The sequence below is a fragment of the Manis javanica genome, chromosome 14 (genome assembly GCF_040802235.1).
Source record: "Manis javanica isolate MJ-LG chromosome 14, MJ_LKY, whole genome shotgun sequence".
NCBI classification, from domain to species: Eukaryota; Metazoa; Chordata; class Mammalia; order Pholidota; family Manidae; genus Manis; species Manis javanica.
Genome location: NC_133169.1, coordinates 77,293,270 through 77,315,258, shown reverse-complemented (window position 1 = coordinate 77,315,258; position 21,989 = coordinate 77,293,270). Strand labels below are relative to the sequence as shown.

At 39.8% G+C, this 21,989-nt stretch overlaps 1 protein-coding gene across 1 annotated transcript in view; it reads left to right on the top strand.

Moving 5' to 3' along the window:
- Positions 1–21,989, top strand: part of LOC118972704 (uncharacterized) — a 95,320-nt gene that overhangs the window by 61,455 nt on the left and 11,876 nt on the right. The window contains exons 3-8 of the mRNA XM_073221481.1: positions 2,129–2,290; positions 4,261–4,411; positions 4,916–5,022; positions 5,445–5,578; positions 6,611–6,792; positions 12,187–12,270. Coding sequence (XP_073077582.1) covers positions 2,129–2,290; positions 4,261–4,411; positions 4,916–5,022; positions 5,445–5,578; positions 6,611–6,792; positions 12,187–12,270 — 820 coding nt within the window. The remainder of the gene's footprint in view (positions 1–2,128; positions 2,291–4,260; positions 4,412–4,915; positions 5,023–5,444; positions 5,579–6,610; positions 6,793–12,186; positions 12,271–21,989) is intronic.

Sequence of the window (21,989 nt, the reverse complement as noted above, 5' to 3'; positions counted from 1 at the left end):
AGGGCAGAAACTATCATATGTACTTTTGTATTCCCATTGTGTAGCACACAGTAGATGTTTAGTCAAACATCTACTGCATAGTAGAAAGTTCACAAATGCAAGCTGAAGAGACAGAGGAAGCACCACACCAGATTGTTGGAATTAACAGGAATTTAAGTTATGGATTATTTTCTAAAGGATCTAGCAGATGGCATGCAGATGGGAAATATAAGCAGAGACACAGAAATCCTAAGAAGAAATAGGACTTCTCTGCAAAAGTTGCTCTTCACAGCAGACCGGGACACCCAAGATCATTCGTGTATCCAAAAGTAGGGAGGGGGTCTGGACCTTGGGACAGTGACAGCCACAGTGGAAATGGCAGTGGCTCTGTGGCTGCCCCGGTAACCATGATAACTGCAGCACAGGGGATCCTAGCAGAGGAGGAAGAAAATGCAAGTGGTGAGTGACAGTCACCTGGCCCTGTGGCTGCAGCTGGAGGGTCCCGTTGCTCTTTAGCAGCACCTGGATTTCTGAGGCGCAACCTCCAGAACTTAGGGGACAGAAAAGAAGGGAAATGAAGCGAGTGAACAAAGGAAGCTGTTTCCTGCTCTTCCCTGGGATTTTAGCAAGAGGTCTGCCCATGGATTCTGGGTCTCCCCCAGGCCAAGGTACCCCGAGTGGGCCCCTGGCACACTCGAAGCCCCATGTGCCGAGCGCACACCTTCCCCCACTCTGCTGCCACCTCCGTTTTTCAATAGAAGCTTTTTTATGCGTGGATTCCCAGCCTTAAAGTCAAGACAGCTCAGGTGAGAGAAATTTTTTTTAAAGTGCTTTACTGCCACCTTCTGGAAAACAAAAAAGAGGTTTCTAGTTGCGCACCTGTTGAGCTCTTAGAATCAAAGTAAACAAGACTTTCGTAAGTAAGAAAGCTATTTGCTACTTCCAATGTGGCAGCACAGGAACATTCCATCAAACGTTATGAAAAACTTATGGTGATAGAGTATCACAAAAAGAAAATGACAATTCTCCTGCAACAGAACTCAAAGATACGGAATATTGCAAGCTAACAGATAAAGAATTCAAAATAGCCACAGTTAGAATGGTTGTTGATATGTCAGAACCTCTGACATTTTATCTTTCACCTTCTGCTTTATCTCCATTGTGTCTGAGAAAGAAAACTGAAAAAGGCAGTTCAATGAACTCAGAAATAAAAATCAATGAACAAAAGTACTTTGCCAAAGATACTGAAATTCTAAAAAAGAATGTGGAAATTCTGGAGCTCAAGAACTCAACAGATTAGATGAAGGATATTAGAAAGCACTGGACATAGAGCAGATTGGATAGAAAAGAGAAAAAGTCATTTGGAAGCCAGGGACTTAGAAATGATACCGGTAGAAGAGAGAAATGAGGTTTTTAAAAGGTGAAGAAACCCTACAAGAGTTGTCCGATTTAATAATAAAGTCAACAGAAAAATAATGAATGTCCAAAAGCCAGCCCAGGATGAGTGGGGGAGACAGGACCAGGCCCCAGCCTGGGTGGAGCTGCTCAGTGGAGTCCCAGGGTACGTGGCCTCTCACCTGACGTGGCTGATGATGAGGTTGGTTGGGGGAATGAAGAAATCGTCCACTCCCGTGAAGGGGGTGTGGATAAGGTGATGGCCCTGGCCAGTGCTGGCTTCTGTGATCACCTGCAGCACACAGAGGGAATCCTTGTGAGGGCCCATCCAAGTAGGGGGCTGCTGAGGAGAGATGACAGACGAGCTTCAGTCCTGGGGAGGGGCAGGAACAAACTGGGAGCTGCCTGGGAAGGTCATGGGTGGGGGACCCATCCTCCCCGGGCGGGGTCGTGGTGGGACAGAAGTGAATACCCAAAGCCCTCCCTCCTGCTCTGTCAGGCCTGACCCTTGACCCTGCTGCGTATTGTCAGCCCGTGGTGGCAGAGCAAAGGCTTGCAGGGACTGCGTTAGGGCTGCCGAGGGAGGTTCCTAGAACCGAAACATCCTCTGCTCAGAGACAGCCGGCCTCTCCGTCAACAGAGAAATCCCACCTTCTCAACCCCTAGGCTGCCCTGGAAAAAAGGAGAGAGCTCTTAAATAATGAAAATGTTAAATGGAATAATTTACTGGCTCTTTATTTTCCTGTGATTGCAGGTACCTGGGCCCGTTCGCTGGGAATCTCTCATATGCTGCTCACAGAGGTGTTCTGAGAACTGCAGCCCCATCGCTTACCAAGAAGGCAGGAATCCTGCAAGGCGCCATTCAGCTATCTTTCAATATCTCTTCTTCCTCCTCCCAAGCCTGGCAGCCATTAATGTACTCGGGTCTCTTTGGATTTTACCTATTCTGATAACGTCTATAATATGTGTTCTTTTTGGATTGGCTTTTTTAAAATCTAGCATAATGTTTTATTGTGATAACTTTATTATCAGAGTTAATCCATGTTCTAACATGTGTCAGTCCCTTTTATTGCATTCATTCCTTTTTGTTGCTGAATGTACTTGATGGTCATTAGGGTTTTTCCACACTTTTGCTTAAGAATAATGCTGCTGTGACCATTCATGGGCAAGTTTATTGTGATTATATGTTTTCAGTTCTCTTGGATATATACCTGGAGTAGAATTGACTCATAAAAACATTTTTTAACGTTTTGAAGAGTACCTGAACTTTTCAAAGTGGCCATGTTTTACATGCTGACCAGAAATGTGTGAGGAATTTAATTTTTCTGTATCCTTGCCAATACTTGCTATTTTGTCTTTTCGATTATAGCCATTTATTCCACATAAAAATGAAATGTGATTTAACTAGTTATTTTCTTCTCATAGAGGCACATTTCTGGAGATGTGCGATGATCTCTTAGCTAGAGTGGAACCACCACTTTGTAGTGTTTTGGAACAAGCCAGTAAGAATTTTTGTGATTGACTTGTGTATTAGACTCCTTGGAAAATATTATTTATGTAGTTACACAAATTTTCATTGTATGAACTACTTCAGTGCCATATTAATCTTCTTTTTATCTGTATCTTCCCTCTACCTTTGCCCCAGTAATCTTTTGATAATAAAATCCAGTGAAATCTAATAATTTTCCCAAGAAACCTAATTCAGACTCAGAGATGGATATAAACATGTAATTTCATGGTGGTTATAAATTGTCTTTTGTTATGCTGTGTAGTAGTCTTGCAGGCTTTTCTGTCAGTGAATCCTTTGCAGAATGAGAAATACAGCAGAGGGTGGATATGATACCACATAGTTGAATGGGATGCTTTAATTTTATCTAAGGCTATATAAATGGTGGAATGTTTTTTTAATTTGTAATTTTTTACTTGAAGTATAGTTGATTCACAGTATTGTATTGGTTTCAAGTATGCAACACAGTGGTTCAGCAGTTATCCACATTATTAAGTCCTTACCCCATTAGTGCAGTTACTATCTGTCAACCTAGAAAGATGTTACAGAACCATTGGCTATATTCTCCATGGTGTACTACCATCCCAGTAACCAATTTGTAGTATGATTGAGCTTTTTGTGGGTAGAAGTTTGATTTAGGAATATATTACTAATTTTCCCAAAACCTTCAACTAGCATTTACTTGGAGACCACTGTTGTGTTGGGTGTTCTTTCAGAGTCTTGGGATTTATTGTCATCTTAACTCAGGCTCAGCTTGTAAATCAGAGTGATTATGGCATAAAGAATGAACATGTTCTTTCCATACTGGGAGAGCCCATTTTTTAAACAGCCCTCAACAGATTGTTGGGTTTATTGCATAAAACACGACCTGGAAACCAGGTGGTATTAAGAAGTACTTTATGAGTGACAGCAGAGCCTTGGGTGTACCTTCTTCCTTACGATAGGAGGAGACTAAACCTGCATTCGAATCTGGACTGGTTGGAGTGCTGCAGTGGCTAGGTGTGCTTCTGAATATCCCTTTTTCTTTCATACCCTGTTGGGGTAACCCAGGAGTTTGAGGCCCTCTTATTTTGCTTTATGGCTGGCTTAACTACTGAAGTTTTAACAGTTCTTTGTGGAGGGCCTATATGCTGCAGGACCTTGGGTATTCTTGGCTGCTCCCATTATTTAGAGCAGCAAGATACACATTTTTCCAGATGCGGCATACCTGTGCACAAGTGTGCGTGTACATGCATGTTGTGAAGGGGCTAAAGGAATGGTAGGGTTTTGTTAGCATCTGAGTTATTTTGTTGTGATAAGATGTTCAATTGCTCTTATTTCATTGTAAAATACTGATTTAAGGATTCTTTTAACCTAATTGCCTTTTCTAATCATTTAAGAGTTAAAGAAAGAAGATATTTATGCAATGGAGATAGTTGGTGGTGCAATACGAATCCCTGCAGTGAAAGAGAAGATCAGCAAATTTTTGGTAAAGAACTTAGTACAACATTAAATGCTGATGAAGCTGTCACTCGAGGCTGTGCATTGCAGGTGAGTATTTTTTCACAGGTAGCCATCTGGTCATTGTAACAAGATCGCAGTGACTTTATGTATTCCACTAATAATCTGAGATTAGTTCAAGTTGATCTCAAGGTATGAAGTTGAAAGTTTTGTTATAAAATAGATATCAGAGGTTGGCATTCATAGATGGAATGTACTCTATAATGTGCAATAAAATGAATTAATTTACTAGAAACATAGGTAAGCCTGAAATGCTACTTGAATTTGGCATATTATCTATTATTTACATATGGTGTTGTACATAATTAAATAAATGTTGGGGTTAAATGGAAAAATGACAAAGAAGAGCTAGATTATATAGGTAATTTGACAAATGGTAGAAGCTGAAACCGCTTATACAGAGAGCATTAAATTTTTAATATAAATATTTAAAGCCATTGGTGATGGTCATATGAAAACATTATTTGTAGGTCTTGTGATATCATTCATAATGTCTGTGCTTTTTTCAAAAGGAATTTTAAATTATTATTCTAGTGTGCAATCTTATCACCTGCTTTCAAAGTCAGAGAATTTTCAATCACTGATGTGTTACCATATCCCATATCTCTGAGATGGAATTCTCCAGCTGAAGAAGGCTCAAGGTAGCAATGCTTATTAATCATTTTATACTTAAAGTTAACTCTTTTAAGTTTGAGTAAAATATTTTCTTCTATTTCAACCTGTATATTTTATATAAGTTTGTAGAAATCTATAACATTTTGTTACAGTGCATGAAGCAAAGTGATTAGTCATCAGAATAAATTTATGTTCTTACATAGTATCCTATACTTGATCCTTCTGAAAGAATTGGTGTCTTTTATGTGCTGATTGAACTGTATTCCCTTTCTAAAAAACCGACTTTATATACGTATATATTGCCCCTGCTTTGCAGAACTCTCATAATCTGGAAATGATGCTGGTTGAGAAGAGTAACTAGAGCTATACAACAATTACAAACCTAGGATATATGGAAAAGTATTAGGATATTCTAAATTTGTGTGTGTTGTCTTTTTCCTCCACTCAGTGACTGTGAAGTCTTTTCGAAAAATCATGCTGCTCCTTTCTCTAAAGAACTCACATTTTATAGAAAGGAACCTTTCACTCTTGAGGCATATTATAGCTCTCCTCAGGATGTGCCCTATCCAGACCCCGCAATAGGTAAGTAGAGTTGGGAATTACAAAAAGGAAGTTATGTGTACTTGGGAGAACTGGAATAGCAGAGCAAGTACAATATCCCAAAATGTGGGTATTATAGATCAGAAAAAATCCCCTTCTTCCAGTCCTGTTACCAGTTCAGAACCAGCAGGATGGTCATTATTTAATTAGATATCCTATTGTGTGGTCAGTATTTCTTGGTTAATGCACATTGTGGGTGTGGTATACCTTCTGCACAATGTGCTAAATACTGAAAGGAGTTAAAGAAAAATGCAATTCTGAACCTAACATACAAGATAGATGTTCACAGAAAATCATTAGGAAAAGTGGTGTCAGTGTCATAGGTTATGGAGCCGTGCTGGCTAGAGTCTTCATAGACTTTGAGAAACTCATAATCTGGGAATCATGCCCGTTGAGGAGAGTGAAACTAGAGTTACATGGTAATTACCGGAATACGTACATGGGTAAAGTATTAGGAATATTCTGAAAGGCACTTAGAAGTTGTGGAAAGTTAGCTTACTCTGCTTCCCTCATTTGTAAAACAGGAATGAGGATAATAATTCTTACTAATACTTTGCAGAATTTTATGTATTAAAAAACAAGGAAAACCCTGATAATAGTAACTGAATCTAGAAAGGATGAATTCTTGGTGAGTGACAGAAGCAGTATGGAATCATTGGGGGGGCGGTTTTCAGGAAAGGAGGAGGTGACATATCTGTTTTAGGAATTTAACTGGCAAAGCACATAAAGATGAATTGGAATAAGGGACTGGAGGGAAGGAACTGGTTGGAGGTTTGGGAGATGGTTGGGTCCTTCACTGGGACAAGATCATAAGAATTCGACTATATGGTAAATGAGGAAAGGGAAACCTGATGATGTAGTAAGAGTCTAAGAGTACTCACTTCACTTATTTGAACTGTCATCTTACTGACCTGTCGCTGGGAAATTGACATAGTCTGCCAGTATGGGCATATATTTTTGTTAGAATTCATCCTCTGAGGTTACATTTTTTCTTTGTCTATCATACGCCTGTAGCTCAGTTTTTAGTTCAGAAAGTCACTCCTCAGTCTGATGGCTCCAGTTCAAAAGTGAAAGTCAAGGTCCAAGTAAATGTCCACGGCATCTTCAGTGTGTCCAGTGCCTCTCTAGTGGAAGTGCACAAGTTTGAGGAAAATGAGGAGCCGATGGAAACAGACAAGAATGCAAAGGAGGAAGAGGTAATCTGGACACCTGACACCTTTTAGACCATTTGTGATGACTGAGATGACTTGTCTAGAAATTTTAGCAAACAGACTGGGTAACAAGGAAGGAATATCATGATAAAGCTGCTGAGTGGGTTTGCATGTGTCCCCAGCATGGGCCAACTAGCAGAAAGTCTCGACACAGAATTTATATAGAAATGGAACATAGTTGGCTTCCTCCTTCAGACCACATACTTCTCAACTTGAGTTATTATTCTTTCTGATGACTGAAGAATGCCTGAGTCTCAGTTGATAATTTTCATAGATTTACACTCATTTGTGGGACACATGCACTGACTGAGTCTTGTCCTTGTGCATCAAGATCGAGGCTTTAAGAAACTACAGATGTTTGAGTCTCAATCTCACAGATGTTTTGAGTTGGACTGGGCTAGGGTCCACATATCAGTAGTTAAAAAAATCTCCAAGGTCATTCTGATGTGCTGAAGGCATCAAAAACCAGTGATTTAGGTCTCCACAAACTGCTCACTGATTCAGGGTCTCTACAGACGTCGCTATCACTGCTGTCTACCTTTGGTCTTTGTTTTTTAATTAAAGTATCATTTATACACAATCTTACGGGGTTTCAAGTGCACAACACAGTGGTTCAATGTAAACCCATGTTACCAAGTCCTCACCCTCCCCATTGTGGGAAAGGCTTGGGCCCCACCAGGTCACGGCTTTGGTACATTACCCTGTTCCGGGAGGTCTGTTCTTTTCTCTAGGTGTATGCAGTGTGGCGCAGTCTTTCCTATTGCTCTTTCAGGATTAGTTGTATTAAATTATATTTTCGTATCATTTGTGGTTTTAGGTGGTGACTTCTGTCTCACCTCTCACGCCACCATCTTTAATCCATGTTAACATTTTTTTCCTTATTAATTCTTTCTATTTTATTCTACTCTATTTTATTTATTTCTGCTCTGATGTCTTTTTATGTTCCTCCTTCTACTGACTTTGGGCTTCATTTGTTCTTTTTGTAGTTTCTTTAATTGTGAGTTTAGACTCTTTATCTGGGATTATTGTTCTTTCTTGAGGCAAGCCTGTGTTTGCTTATGTACTTTCCTCTTAGAACGTCCTTTGCTACATCTCACAGGTTTTGGGCTGTTGAGTTGTTTTTTCCATTTGTCTCCATATATTGCTTGGTATCTGTTGTAATTTTGTCATTGGTGCATCAACTGTTTAGAAGCATGTTGTTACCCTCCATGTGTTTGTAGCATTTCTCGTTTCATACCATTGTGGTCAGAGAGGCTGCTTGATACAATTTTAATCTTTTGAATTGATTGAGGCTCTTTTTGTGGCCTAGTATGTGATCTGTTCTGGAAAGCATTCCATGTACACTTCAGAAGAATGTGTATCCTGCTGCCTTTGGGTGGAATATTCTGTAGATGTCTGTTAGGTCCATTTGATCTAAAGTATTGTTCAGTACCCCTGTTTCCTTATTATTATTATTTCTGTCTGGTTGATCTGTCTATTGATGTGAGTGGTGTGTTAAAGTCTCATACAATGAGTGTGTTGCAGTCTATTTCCCCCTTTAATTCTGTTAGTCTTTGTTTTACATATTTAGGTGCTCCTATATTGGGTTCATAGGTATTTATAATGGTTGTATCCTTTTGTTGGACTGACCCCTTTATCATTATGAAATGTCCTTTATCTCTTGTTAGTTTGTTTTGAAATCTATTTTATCTGATACAAGTACTGCTTCTCCTGCCTTTCTCCCCCTATTACTTACACAAACTATCCTTTTCCATCCCTTCACTTTTAGTCTGTGTAGGTCCTTGGGTCTGAGATGAGTCTCTTGTAGGCAGCATATAGCAGTGTCTTGTTTTTTCTTTTTTATCCATTCTGTCACTCTGTGTTTTGATTGGTGCATTCAGTCCATTTACATTCAAGGTCATTATTGACAGATATGTACTTGTTGTCATTGTAGCTATGGATTTGTAGTTACCAAAGGTTGAAGGCTTAATATCTAACAGTCTATCTTAAATCTCTGATTATTCTATTTGAAACACAATCTAAAGGTACTTTTTTTTTCTTAACCCCCTTCTTCCTCCTCCTCCACACTTTATATATTAGGTGTCTTATTGGGCACTTTTGGTGTATCCCTTGACTGATTTTGTGAGTAGATGATTTAATTTCATACTTGCTTCATAATTAATTGGTCTTCTGCTTTTACTGTGAGTTTATTTTCTCTGGTGACAGCTATTTAGCCTTAGGAACATTTCCATCTAGATGGGTCCCTTTAACATATTCTGTAGGGCTGACTTAGCGGTGGTGAATTCCTTCAACTTTTATAAAAAATTGTTTGACCACTGCTTCAAATTTAAATGATAATCTTGCCAGGCAGATGATTCTTGGTCAGAGGTCCTTCTGTTTCATTATATTAAATATATCATGGCACTCCCTCTGGCCTTTAAGGTGTCTGCTGAGAAGTCTGCTGATAGCCTGATGGGCTTTCCTTTATAAATAATCTTTTTTCTCTCTCTGGTTGCTTTGAATACTCTCTCTTTGTCCTTGATCTTTGCCATTTTAATTATTATATGTCTTGGTGGCGTCTTCCTAGGGTTTCCTTTGTTAGGGACTCTGAACTTCCATGACCTGAGTGTCTGTTTCCTTTCCCAGTTTGGGGATGTTTTCAATGATTACTTCCTCAAAAAGGCTTTCTATCCCTTTTTCTCTCTCTTCTTCTGGTATCCCTGTTATGCAAATATTGTTTCGTTTGGATTGGTCACAGAGCTCTTCTATTACTCTTGTTCCTAGAGATCCTTTTTCTCTTGGTTTTTTGGCTTCATTGTTTTCTTGCTCCCTAATTTCCAGATGATTGACAACTTCTTCAGCCTGTGAAAGCGTGCTGTTATATCTCTCCATTGTATTTTTCATTTCAGTTACTGTGTTCTTCAGCTCTGAGTGACTCCTTTGGAGGTTGTCTGTGTTTTGAGGTCCTCCCTGAGATTTTGAATACTTTTCTGTAAATCTGTCAGCATGTTCATAACTTTTCTTTTGAAGTCTTTACCAAGAAAGTTGGTGATTTCAGTTTCACTCAGCCCTCTGCCCTCTTTGTCATGTTTTGTCTTGTAGTTTTGTTTGGAACCAATTCCTCTGCCTCTTCATTCTTTTCTAGTGTTTCCTGTGGAACACCAGGTTTATGGAGGATGGGCCCTCTAGGACCCAGAAGCTCAGTTCCCTTGGTGGGATCCCCAGCTGTTGGTGTGCAGTGGGTGGGGCACCTTTCTGTCTGGCTGTAGTGATTTGATTTCATGTTGGCTGTGTGGGCTGTCAGCTGATGGCCTGCACAGGGAGGATACTCATGGCTGCTGCTGGAGTTGCTGTGTGCAGAGCCACCCTCCTCCCAGCCAGCAGCAATGGTGGGGACTGCAGGTGAGCAAGGCAAGCAGGACTGGAGCCTGCTGGGAGGAATGAGCTCCCAACGCTGGCGCCTGCAGTACTTCCCCTGCTTGGCTGAAACAGGGCCAAGAAAGCTGGGAGGGTCTTCCTGTGCCTTTATGGCTGCCACGCCTGTGTCCACTGCTGGGCCAGGTGGGCCATGTGCACAGGGAGGAGACTCAGTGCTGTGCCACTGGAGCTGCTGTGGCTGGAAGCACCCGGCTTGCAGCAATGGTGGGAGCAGCAGGCGAGCAGGACAGGTGCCTGCTGGGAGGAAGGAGTTCCCGGGGCTGCCTTCTGTAGGCAGTTCCCTGGCTATCTGTGACCAGAGCAGTGTGTAACTCTTGTCCCCCCGGTGCCCCTCTCACTGCTGGGAAGTCTTTCAAATTGCCCACTTTCCTTTTGTCTCAGTGGCCGGTAGTGTTTACCTGTTCTCTGTAAGTGGCTGGAATCTCTGCCCCACTGAGTGTTCTGTCTTTGTTGTCCAGCACCATGTAACATGGGTTCGCGTTCCTGGAGCAGGTCTCCAGGGGTGGGGTTCAGCAGTCCTGGGCCACTACTCCCTGCCTGTTCCATTCCTCTTCCTCCCACGTGTGGGCTGGGTGGGGGAGGGCTTGGGTCCTTCTGGATCATGGCTTTGCCACGTGACCCTTCTCTGTGAGGTCTTGTCTTCTTCCTCAGATGGAGGTAATCCGTTCTGCAGTCTTCAGGTCATTTTCAGGTTTAGTTTTATTTGCTGTATTTTCATGTTCTATGTGATTTTGAGAGGTTTCTGCCTTGCCTTCTTTTTCCCAAAATCCAGTTTTCTTTTAACAGAGTTCTCAACGTGCTCATCTCCCCTAATGCATGCAGTCAGTGGTTGTACTTTAGAGGTTGAAAGGGCTGATTTAAAGAGTTGTTTTATTGAAATATAGTTGATGTACATCTGAAACCAATATAATAATGTATAACATAGTGATTATATGTATTACTAAATGCTCACCATAATGAAGGTAGTTGCCATGTTACCATATAAGGATATTATAATACTAGCTATATTCCCTATACTGTACTTGCATTGCTGTGACTAATTTATTTATAATTTGAAGTTTTACCTCTGTGTCCTTTACCTGTTTCATCCATCCCCATCCATCCCTCCCCTGTGGTAACCAACAGTGTGTTCTGTGTTTGAGTCTATTTCTGTTTGTTTTGTTTAGATTTTACATATAAGTAAAAATCATACTGTATCTGATTTATTTCACTTAGCATAATACCCTATAGGTGCATCCATGTTGTAAATGGCAAGATTTCATTCTTTTTCAGGGCTAAGTAATATTCCATTGTATTTGTACCACGTCTTCTTCACCATTCATCTGTCAGCGGACCCAGGTTGCTTCCATATCTTCCCTACTGTAAATAATGCAATAAACATAGTGGTGTATATACTTTCTCAAATTAGTGGTTTTGTTGTCTCCAGGTAAATTCCCACAAGTGGAATTGTTGGGTTGTATGGCATTCCTATTTTTAGTATTTTGAGAACTTACAATACTGCTTTCCATAGTGGCTGCACCAGTTTACATTCCTATGAACAGTGTATAAGGGTTCCCTGAAAAGGCTGATTTAAAAACTGCTTGAAAAATTTAAGACATAGGAGAGAAATTTGTTCATGAGGAAGTTTGGAGAAATGTGTTTTCTCTTCAGGTTATACTGTGTTGAATATGGCCGCATGGTGTGCTGTGAATACTGCTGTGGCCTGCCAAGGAGTTCCGCAGCTGCTTGCTTGTGTAAGAGCAGGACAGGGCATGTGTTCCTCCATTACACAGCGGTCCAGAGGAGAAATTTGGTGTTGTGGTGACATATGCATCATAATTGGGATTTGAGTCTAGGTCTTTTGATTTCTGGTAGTTGAGCAGGAATTCCATACCATGTGATTTTTGCCAACATGTCATGTAGATTGCTTAGTCTTTCACTAGTATTTCCTAGTTTCAGGTTTTGATGTGACCTGTTTTTCAGAAGATGCAAGTGGACCAAGAGGAACCACATGCTGAAGAGCAGCAGCAGACACCAGAAAATAAGGCAGAGTCCGAGGAGATGGAGGTATAAGTTGTGGTTGAGATATGTATGATCTGCAGTGCTTCCTGTATGGGTGTGGTTGGGATACCAGGCCTTAGAATGTGGCTATATTAGGAATTCTCCATCTATTGAATAATTTTAAAGCAAGGTGTGTTTAGCAAGAGGATCTTTCAACTCTAGTTGATACCTGGGAAGAAACCATTTAAACTCTAGTTTTACTTGGCTGGTGACTGGTTCATGCTGGTTTCTGAATTGCTGTTACTAATAGCCTTTCTATCTGTAATTTGTTCTTTACTGGAAAGCAACGAAACATCATCTTTCCGAATTTTGTCAATTCTCTGAAACTTGTCTTTTTGCCAAAAGATGTTTTAAATAATAAGTATTTTTTAAAATAGTGTGAATAATTTATTTATCCTAACCATTTATATAAATGAATATATAACATTTTGAATCCTTTACAACCTGCTATTTGCATTTTGGGTATTTAAGTATTCTTGTTTAAATTTGTCACTGATTGAGGCATTTAAAAAAATAGGCATAGCTTTTAGGTAACATAAATCTGTGAGTTATTTCATGTGTCCATCAACAAATGTTAATTATTTTCCTTTAGCTGTGAAAATAATTGTAAACAAGAAAATAATGGACAGAAGAAAGGAAAGGTCTACTTACAGTCCTTTTCCAGGTGGAAAAACATTCATGTTTTTAGTTGCGGTGGGTGCATTAATGGGAGAGAGAAGCACTTATTCTCTGTGTTTGTGTAAGGTTGGGGAGGAGAGAGGGGATGTCATCCCCCTGCTGCCCCACCCTCCCCATATGCTGTGGAGCTGTGGGAAATGTTTGTTACTGAGACTTCCTCCGTGAGGTGGCTCAGAAACTGGGGACTTTTACAGTACTGTTTCTAAGGGAAATGAAATGATACATATATTTCAGCACAACTCCAGGCATGTACAGAGACCCCACAGGAGTTATTTTGTTTTTTTATTTTATTTTATTTTATATTTGATTTGATTTGATTTGATGTTTTATTTTATTTTATTTTATTTTATTTTGGTATCATTAATCTACAATTACATGAAGAACATTATGTTTACTAGGCTCCCCCCTTCACCAAGTCCCCCTCACATACCCCTTCACAGTCACTGTTCATCAACATAGTAAGATGCTGTAAAATCACTACTTGTCTTCTCTGTGTTGCACAGCCCTCCCCGTGACCCCCCCCCCCACACTATACATGCTAATCGTAATGTCCCCTTTCTTTTTCCCTGCCCTTATCCCTCCCTTCCCACCCATACTCCCCAGTCCCTTTCCCTTTAGTAACTATTAGTCCATTCTTGGGTTCTGTGAGTCTGCTGCTGTTTTGTTCCTTCAGTTTTCCTTTGTTCTTATACTCCACATATGAGTGAAATCATTTGGTACTTGTCTTTCTCTGCCTGGCTTATTTCACTGAGCATAATACCCTCTAGCTCCATCCATGTTGTTCCAAATGGTAGGATCTGTTTTTTTCTTATGGCTGAGTAATATTCCATTGTGTATATGTACCACATCTTCTTTATCCATTCATCTACTGACAGACATTTAGGTTGCTTCCATATCTTGGCTATTGTAAATAGTGCAGCAATAAACATAGGGGAGCATCTGTCTTTTTCAAACTGGAGTGCTGCATTCTTAGGGTAAATTCCTAGGAGTGGAATTCCTGGGTCAAATGGTATTTCTATTTTGAGCATTCTGAGGAACCTCCATACTGCTTTCCACAATGGTTGAACTAATTTACATTCCCACCAGCAGTGTAGGAAGGTTCCCCTTTCTCCACAACCTCACCAACATTTGTTGTTGTTTATCTTTTCGATGATGGTGATCCTTACTGGTGTGAGGTGATATCTCATGTGGTTTTAATTTGCATTTCTCTAGTGATGTGCAGCATCTTTTCATGTGTCTGTTGGTCATCTGAATTTCTTCTTTAGAGAACTGTCTATTCAGCTCCTCTGCCCATTTTTTAATTGGATTATTTGCTTTTTGTTTGTTGAGGTGTGTGAGCTCTTTGTATATTTTGGATGTCAATCCCTCATCGAATCTGTCATTTATGAATATATTCTCCCATACTGTAGGATACCTTTTTGTTCTATTGATGGTGTCCTTTGCTGTTCAGAAGCTTTTTAGCTTGATATAGTCCCACTTGTTCATTTTTGCTTTTGTTTCCCTTGCCCGGGGAGATAAGTTCATGAAGAAGTCACTCATGTTTATGTCCATGAGATTTTTGCCTATGTTTTTTTCTAAGAGTTTTATGGTTTCATGACTTACGTTCAGGTCTTTGATCCATTTTGAATTTACTTTTGTGTATGGGGTTAGACAGTGATCCAGTTTCATTCTCTTACATGTAGCTGTCCAATTCTGCCAGCACCATCTGTTGAAGAGACTGTCATTTCCTCATTGTATGTCCATGGCTCCTTTATCGAATATTAATTGGCCATATATGTTTGGGTTAATGTTTGGAGTCTCTATTCTGTTCCACTGCTCTGTGGCTCTGTTCTTATGCCAGTACCAAATTGTCTTGATTACTGGGGCTTTGTAGTAGAGCTTGAAGTTGGGGAGCAAGATCCCCCCCACTTTATTCTTCCTTCTCAGGATTGCTTTGGCTGTTCGGGGTCTTTGCTGGTTCCATATGAATTTTTGAACTATTTGTTCCAGTTCATTGAAGAATGTTGTTGGTAATTTGATAGGGATTGCATCGAATCTGTACATTGCTTGGGCAGGATGGCCACTTTGACGATATTAATTCTTCCTAGCCAGGAGCATGGGATGAGTTTCCATTTGTTAGTGTCCTCTTTAATTTCTCTTGAGAGTGTCTTGTAGTTTTCAGGGTATAGGTCTTTCACTTTCTTGGTTAGTTTTATTCCTATATATTTTATTCTTTTTGATGCTATTGTGAATGGAATTGTTTTCCTGATTTCTCTTTCTATTAGTTCATTGTTAGTGTATAGGAAAGCCACAGATTTCTGTGTGTTAATTTTGTATCCTGCAACTTTGCTGAATTCTGATATTAGTTCTAGTAGTTTTAGACTGGAGTCTTTAGGGTTTTTTATATACAATATCATGTCATCTGCAAATAGTGACAGTTTGACTTCTTTACCAATCTGGATTCCTTGTATTTCTTTGTTTTGTCTAATTGCCGTGGCTAGGACTTCCACTACTATGTTGAATAACAGTGGGGATAGTGGGCATCCCTGTCTTGTTCCCGATTTCAGAGGAAAAGCTTTCAGCTTCTCGCTGTTCAGTATGATGTTAGCTGTGGGTTGATCATATATGGCCTTTATTATGTTGAGGTACTTGCCCTCTATGCCTACTTTGTTGAGAGTTTTTATCATGAATGGATGTTGAATTTTGTCAAATGCTTTTTCAGCATCTATGGAGATGATCAGTGGTTTTTGTCCTTCTTTTTGTTGATGTGGTGGATGATGTTGATGGATTTTCGAATGTTGTACCATCCTTGCATCCCTGGGATGAATCCCACTCGGTCATGGTGTACGATCCTTTTGATGTATTTTTGAATTTGGTTTGCTAATATTTTGTTGAGTATTTCTGCATCTACGTTCATCAGGGATATTGGTCTGTAGTTTTCTTTTTTGGTGGGGTCTTTGCCTGGTTTTGGTATTAGGGTAATGTTGGCTTCATAGAATGAGTTTGGGAGTATTCCCTCCTCTTCTATTTTTCGGAAAACTTTAAGGAGAATGGGTATTATGTCTTCTCTGTATGTCTGATAAAATTCTGTGGTAAATCCATCTGGTCCAGGGGTTTTGTTCCTGGGTAGTTTTTTGATCACTGCTTCAGTTTCTTTGCTGGTAATTGGTTTAGATTTTGTGTTTCTTCCTTGGTCAGTCTTGGAAGGTTGTATTTTTCTAAGAAGTTGTCCATTTTTTCTAGGTTTTCCAGCTTATTAGTATATAGGTTTTCATAGTAGTCTCTAATAATTCTTTGTATTTCTATGGGGTCCGTCATGATGTTTCCTTTCTCATTTCTTATTCTGTTCATGTGATTCTCTTTTTGTCTTAATAAGTCTGGCTAGAGGCTTATGTATTTTGTTTATTTTCTCAAAGAACCAGCTCTTGGTTTCATTGATTTTTTTCTATTGTTTTATTCCTCTCAATTCTTTTAATTTATTCTCTGATCTTTAGTATGTCCCTCCTTCTGCTGACTTTAGGACTCATTTGTTCTTCTTTTTCCAATTTTGATAATTGTGACATTAGACTATTCATTTGGGATTGTTCATCCTTCTTTAAATATGCCTGGATTGCTGCTATATACTTTCCTCTTAAGACTGCTTTTGCTGTGTCCCACAGAAGTTGGGGCTTTGTGTTGTTGTCATTTGTTTCCATATATTCCTTGATCTCTATTTTAATTTGGTCATTGATCCATTGATTAGTTAGGAGCATGTTGTTAAGCCTCCATGTGTTTGTGAGCCTTTTTGCTTTCTTTGTACAATTTATTTCTAGTTTTATACCTTTGTGGTCTGAAAAGTTGGTTGGTAGGATTTCAATCATTTTGAATTTACTGAGGCTCTTTTTGTGGCCTAGTATGTGGTCTATACTGGAGAATGTTCCATGTGCACTTGAGAAGAATGTGTATGCTGCTGCTTTTGGGTGTAGCGTTCTATAGATGTCTCTTAGGTCGATCTGTTCTAGTGTGCTGTTCAGTGCCTCTGTGTCTTTTCTTATTTTCTGTCTGGTGGATCTGTCATTTGGAGTGAGTGGTGTGTTGAAGTCTCCTAAAATGAATGCATTGCATTCTCTTTCCTCCTTTCATTCTGTTAGTATTTCTTTCACATGTGTCAGTGGTCCTGTATTTGGTACATATATATTTATAATGGTTATATCCTCTTGTTGGACTGAGCCCTTTATCATTATGTAATGTCCTTCTTTATCTCTTGTTACTTTCTTTGTTTTGAAGCCTATTTTGTCTGATACAAGTACTGCAACACCTGCTTTGTTCTCCCTATTGTTTGCAGGAAATATCTTTTTCCATCCCTTGACTTTTAGTCTGTGCATGTCTTTGGGTTTGAGGTGAGTCTCTTGTAAGCAGCATATAGGTGGGTCTTGCTTTTTTATCCATTCTGTTACTCTGTCTTTTGATTGGTGCATTCAGTCCATTTACATTTAGGGTGATTATTGAAAGATATGTACTGATTGTCATTGCAGGCTTTAGATTCATGGTTACCATAGGTTCAAGGGTAGCTTCTTTATTATCTAACCATCTAACTTAACCCACTTATTAAGCTATTATGCACACAGTCTGACAATTCTTTATTTCTCTCCCTTCTTATTCCTCCTCCTCCATTCTTTATATGTTGGTTGTTTTATTCTGTGCTCTTTCATGTTTCCTTTAACTGCTTTTTGTGGGTAGTTGATTTTATTTTTTGCCTTTAGTTAGTATTTGGTTGGTCTGCTTTCTTTCGTGTGATTTTATTTTCTCTGGTGACATCTATTTAGCCTTAGGAGTGCTTCCATCTAGAGCAGTCCCTCTAAAATATCCTCTGGAGGTGGTTTGTGGGAGGCAAATTCCCTCAACTTTTGCTTGTCTGGGAATTGTTTAATCCCTCTTTCATATTTAAATGATAATCATGCTGGATACAGTATTCTTGGTTCAAGGCCCTTCTGTTCCATTGCATTAAATATACCATGCCATTCTCTTCTGGCCTGTAAGATTTCTGTTGAGAAGTCTGATGATAGCCTGATGACTTTTCCTTCGTAGGTGACCTTTTTTCTCTCTCTGGCTGCCTTTAATACTCTGTCTTTGTCTTTGTTCTTTGCCATTTTAATTATTATATGTCTTGGTGTTGTCCTCTTTAAGTCCCTTGTGTTGGGAGATCTGCGGGCTTCCATTGTCTGAGAGACTGCTTTCTTCCCCAGTTGGGGAAGTTTTCAGCAATTATTTCTTCAAAGACCCTTTCTATCCCTTTTTCTCTGTTCTTCTTCTGGTACCCCTATAATGCAAATATTGTTCCATTTTGATTGGTCACACAATTCTGCTAATATTCTTTCATTCCTGGAGATCCTTTTTTCTCTCTCTGCCACAGCTTCTCTGTGTTCCTGTTCTCTGATTTCTATTCCATTAACGGCCTCTTGTGACTCATCCAGTCTGCTCTTAAGTCCTTCCAGAGATTGTTTTATTTCTGTATTCTCCCTCCCAACTTGATCCTTTAGCTCTTCCATATTTCTCTTCAGGTCCATCAGCATGGTTATGACCTCTTTTTTGAATTCTTTTTCAGGAACATTGGTTAAATCTATCTCCCCAGGCCCCCTTTCAGGGGTTGTCTGGGTGATTCTGGTCTGGACCAAATTCTTCTGCCTTTTGATGGCAATAGAGGTAGTCGTAGACAGGTAGTGTGTGTGTCAGCTGGGAGAACAAGGTCCCTTCCTGCTTGCTGGTAGCCCTGCCCCTCTCCACTGCCTGTGTTGATTCCTGCACACCGGGAGCAGCCCTCGGGGTAGCCCAGATTCCTGCAGGGGGAGACAGGCATGCCTGGTGTGCTCTCCTGCAAGAACTGCACCCCTCTGCGCCCTGTCCCGGCTTCCTCTGCGTGCCGGAAGGAGACTCTGGGCGGCTGCTGTGGCAGGGCCACGCCAGAGGGGGAATGAATGGCAGGCTGTTGATTGCCGTGAGGGGCTTCAGAGCTGCATTGCCACCCAGGGGGTTAGGGTGCCTGAGGTTCCTTGGTATTCCCAGCTGCTGTGCTGAATGTGCCAGGATGATTCCATCCAGCTGTGAGGCCCCTGTCCCTTTAAGACTTTCTAAAAGTCCTCGCTTTTCTTTTGTCCCAGGGGCATCGGCTGTGGGAACCTGCTCGCAAGGTTTACTGTTCCATTTCCCTAGTATCCAGCACACCACGCACTGTGTGTCTGCGCTCCTGGTGTGGATCACTAGGGCTGGGTGTTTAGCAGTCCTGGGCTCCCACTCCCTCCCGGTTCCGACTCCTCTCCTCCCACTGGGGGGCTGGGACAGGGGGAGCACTCGGGACCCACCAGGCCGTGGCTTGTATCTTACCCTCTTCATGAGGTGCTGGGTTCTCACAGGTGTACTTGTAGCCTGGCTGTTGTACTGTATCCTCTGGTCTCTCTTTTAGGTGTAGTTTTATTGTTGTATTTTAAAAAATAGATATGGTTTTGGGAAGAGAGTTCTGCTGCCCTATTCACGCCGCCATCTTCCCAGAATCCAAATTTTGGCAATTTTGCGCCAACATTTCTTCAAATACCTTTTCTATTCCAAGATCTCTCTTTCTCTACATCTGAGACACCATTTATATTTATGTTGCATTTTATCATTAAATTTTGTCTAACAGAAGTTTGAGCCTCTGTCTATGTATGATTTTTTTTTCTGTTCTTTGTAGACTGGATAATCCTTTCTCTTCTTTTGTTTTCAAGCTATGTTTAATGAATTCATTGACCTTTTTATGTCCATCTGTTCGTTTTTTATGACCATATATTTATTTAAGTCTCTGAGTATATATGACTGCATATTCATGTTATCTACTTATTCCAACATCTAGGCCTCCTTGTGGTCACTTTTTGTTGCCTTTCTTTGAGGAGTGTTGAGTTTTATGTTTGCAGGCATTGATTTACTGGTGAATAACCTTGATCTTTTTGAGGCTCTTTAAAAACTTTGTTAGGGTGAGTCTTTATTTGCCATTCTAGGACTAGTAAGGGACTTTCTGGGTGTTAGCTGAGTATCAAGAGTGTTCAGCAAAGACATTTCATTCTTGCTGGATTTCCATGTCTCTTAGCATTGCACAGATGTTGAAATTTCCATTTAGCCCACAACTCCCACTAGCTGTTCTCTTCCATGCCTCAGAGAGTCTTAATCACAATACATACAACTTAGTATTTGATCAACAGAGTAAGGGTATCTCCATGTCGATTTCTGGGGCTCCTTACTATTCAGCTCCCTCCTGACTGGTATCCTAATGCACAACCTCCAGCCGGTTTAGTAGCTCTTATCTACAAACTGTATTTCCCCAATTTAGCAAGACTGCTGTGCTCTGCTTGTCCACTGCTTTCCTGTGTTGAAGAAAGTGCCTCCAGGAGGAAAGCCAGGGCTGTTGTGGGACTTCATGTGTTCCCAGACTTTCAAGGATTGCTCTCTTGGGTCCCCTTGGTCCAGTGTGTACAAATAGTAGCCTCAAAAAATCAAACTATAAAACAATAGTTTAGTATTTTATTTTTGATGGGTTAGGCTGATACTAGTCACATCTCCATGTGTAGGACCAATGTAAAATTATATTTTCAGTATATTTTTAGTAATCCCACATAGACTACAAAGCTTTGGGAAAACACTAAGTAACTGTCTCTTGTAATTCAGGTTCCTCCCCTTAATTTCCTCTGTATGTTCTACAGATAGGAAACAAAACAATAATTTGATAATGAGAAAAGCATCTAACAGCATTTCATGTTCTATTTGCATAAGACATAAGGCCTTTCCAAGTTGAGCATGAATGACCTACATTTGGGCCCTGGATAAATTCTATCTCTATTAAACTAAAAGTGTCAGTATGTAATTTGGTATATTAAATTATGCTAAGAGCATAGCTATATGACTATATTTAGAAGGACTAATTTTTCTGAGCCTGATCAATAGATCTGTAGTTTATAACAAACAAAGGTGATAAAGTAGGGCAGACAGAAAAGGTATGAATACATATGTAAATATGAGTGCATATGCACCTGAGCAGGGTTGAGTGTTTCAATATTTCCAATTGTATAAACACTAATACAGATTTCTGACTCTGTTTATCAAATTTAACTATGCCAATGTCCTTGACCTCCCCCCAGGGAAGTGCTTTTAATTTTTGCATTATAACTTCATGCCACAACTCAAGTACAAAATTTGAAATTTTGAACTCTAAATTTTGATGCAAAAACATATACCTTATACTGCTGTATATATTAATTTACAACTTATAACACAGTTGATAGTTAGGGCAGATGCTATTACTTAAAAAAGCCTGCTCTTCTCCTTCATTTGTGTCTACTTTATAACATCTAGTAATTTTTCCTCCTTTTTCAACAACTTTTAATAGTTACTTTTCACTTGGAAATTATGTTTATGACCTAAATCCCATTAGGAAGTTATGGTGCTAAATTATAGCAGACATATTGTTTTTCTTTTCATTATTTTCCCAGTTTTGAAAATTCTACTTTTTGGCAACAGTGGTAGTTCAGAACCATTACTGTGAGGAAATATTTTATGAATTCTGTGCTAAATTCCTCCTGAGACATTTTAAGTACATGCACATATAATCCCAAATCTCATTATTGTGAATGTTATTCAGCTTATTTAAGTACTGAACAAAATGATCTTAAACTGAACACTGTCTTCATCCTTTCTAAAAGAGATATTAACAAGCATTAAAAGAACTCTGAAGAGACACATTTTGACTAATCCAGTAAAATCTATCACACTTAGAAATCCTTGCAACCAGGAAGCTCAGATTCCACAGATGGACTGCTTCCTTTTGAATCCTGGCTCCATGACTTACCTGCTGTCACTACTAGTCAAGCCACTTAACCTCTCTGCACCTCATTTTCTGTATACTTAAGATGAGGACAATCATTCACCTATCTCCTCAGGGCATTCTGAGAATGAAATATGGTGATAAAAGTAACAAGTTTAGAAAAATGCCTGTAACTCACAAACATCATAATTTAAAATTATTAGCAAGCATGGAAAATCTATGTGCAAACTTTAATAACGTTATC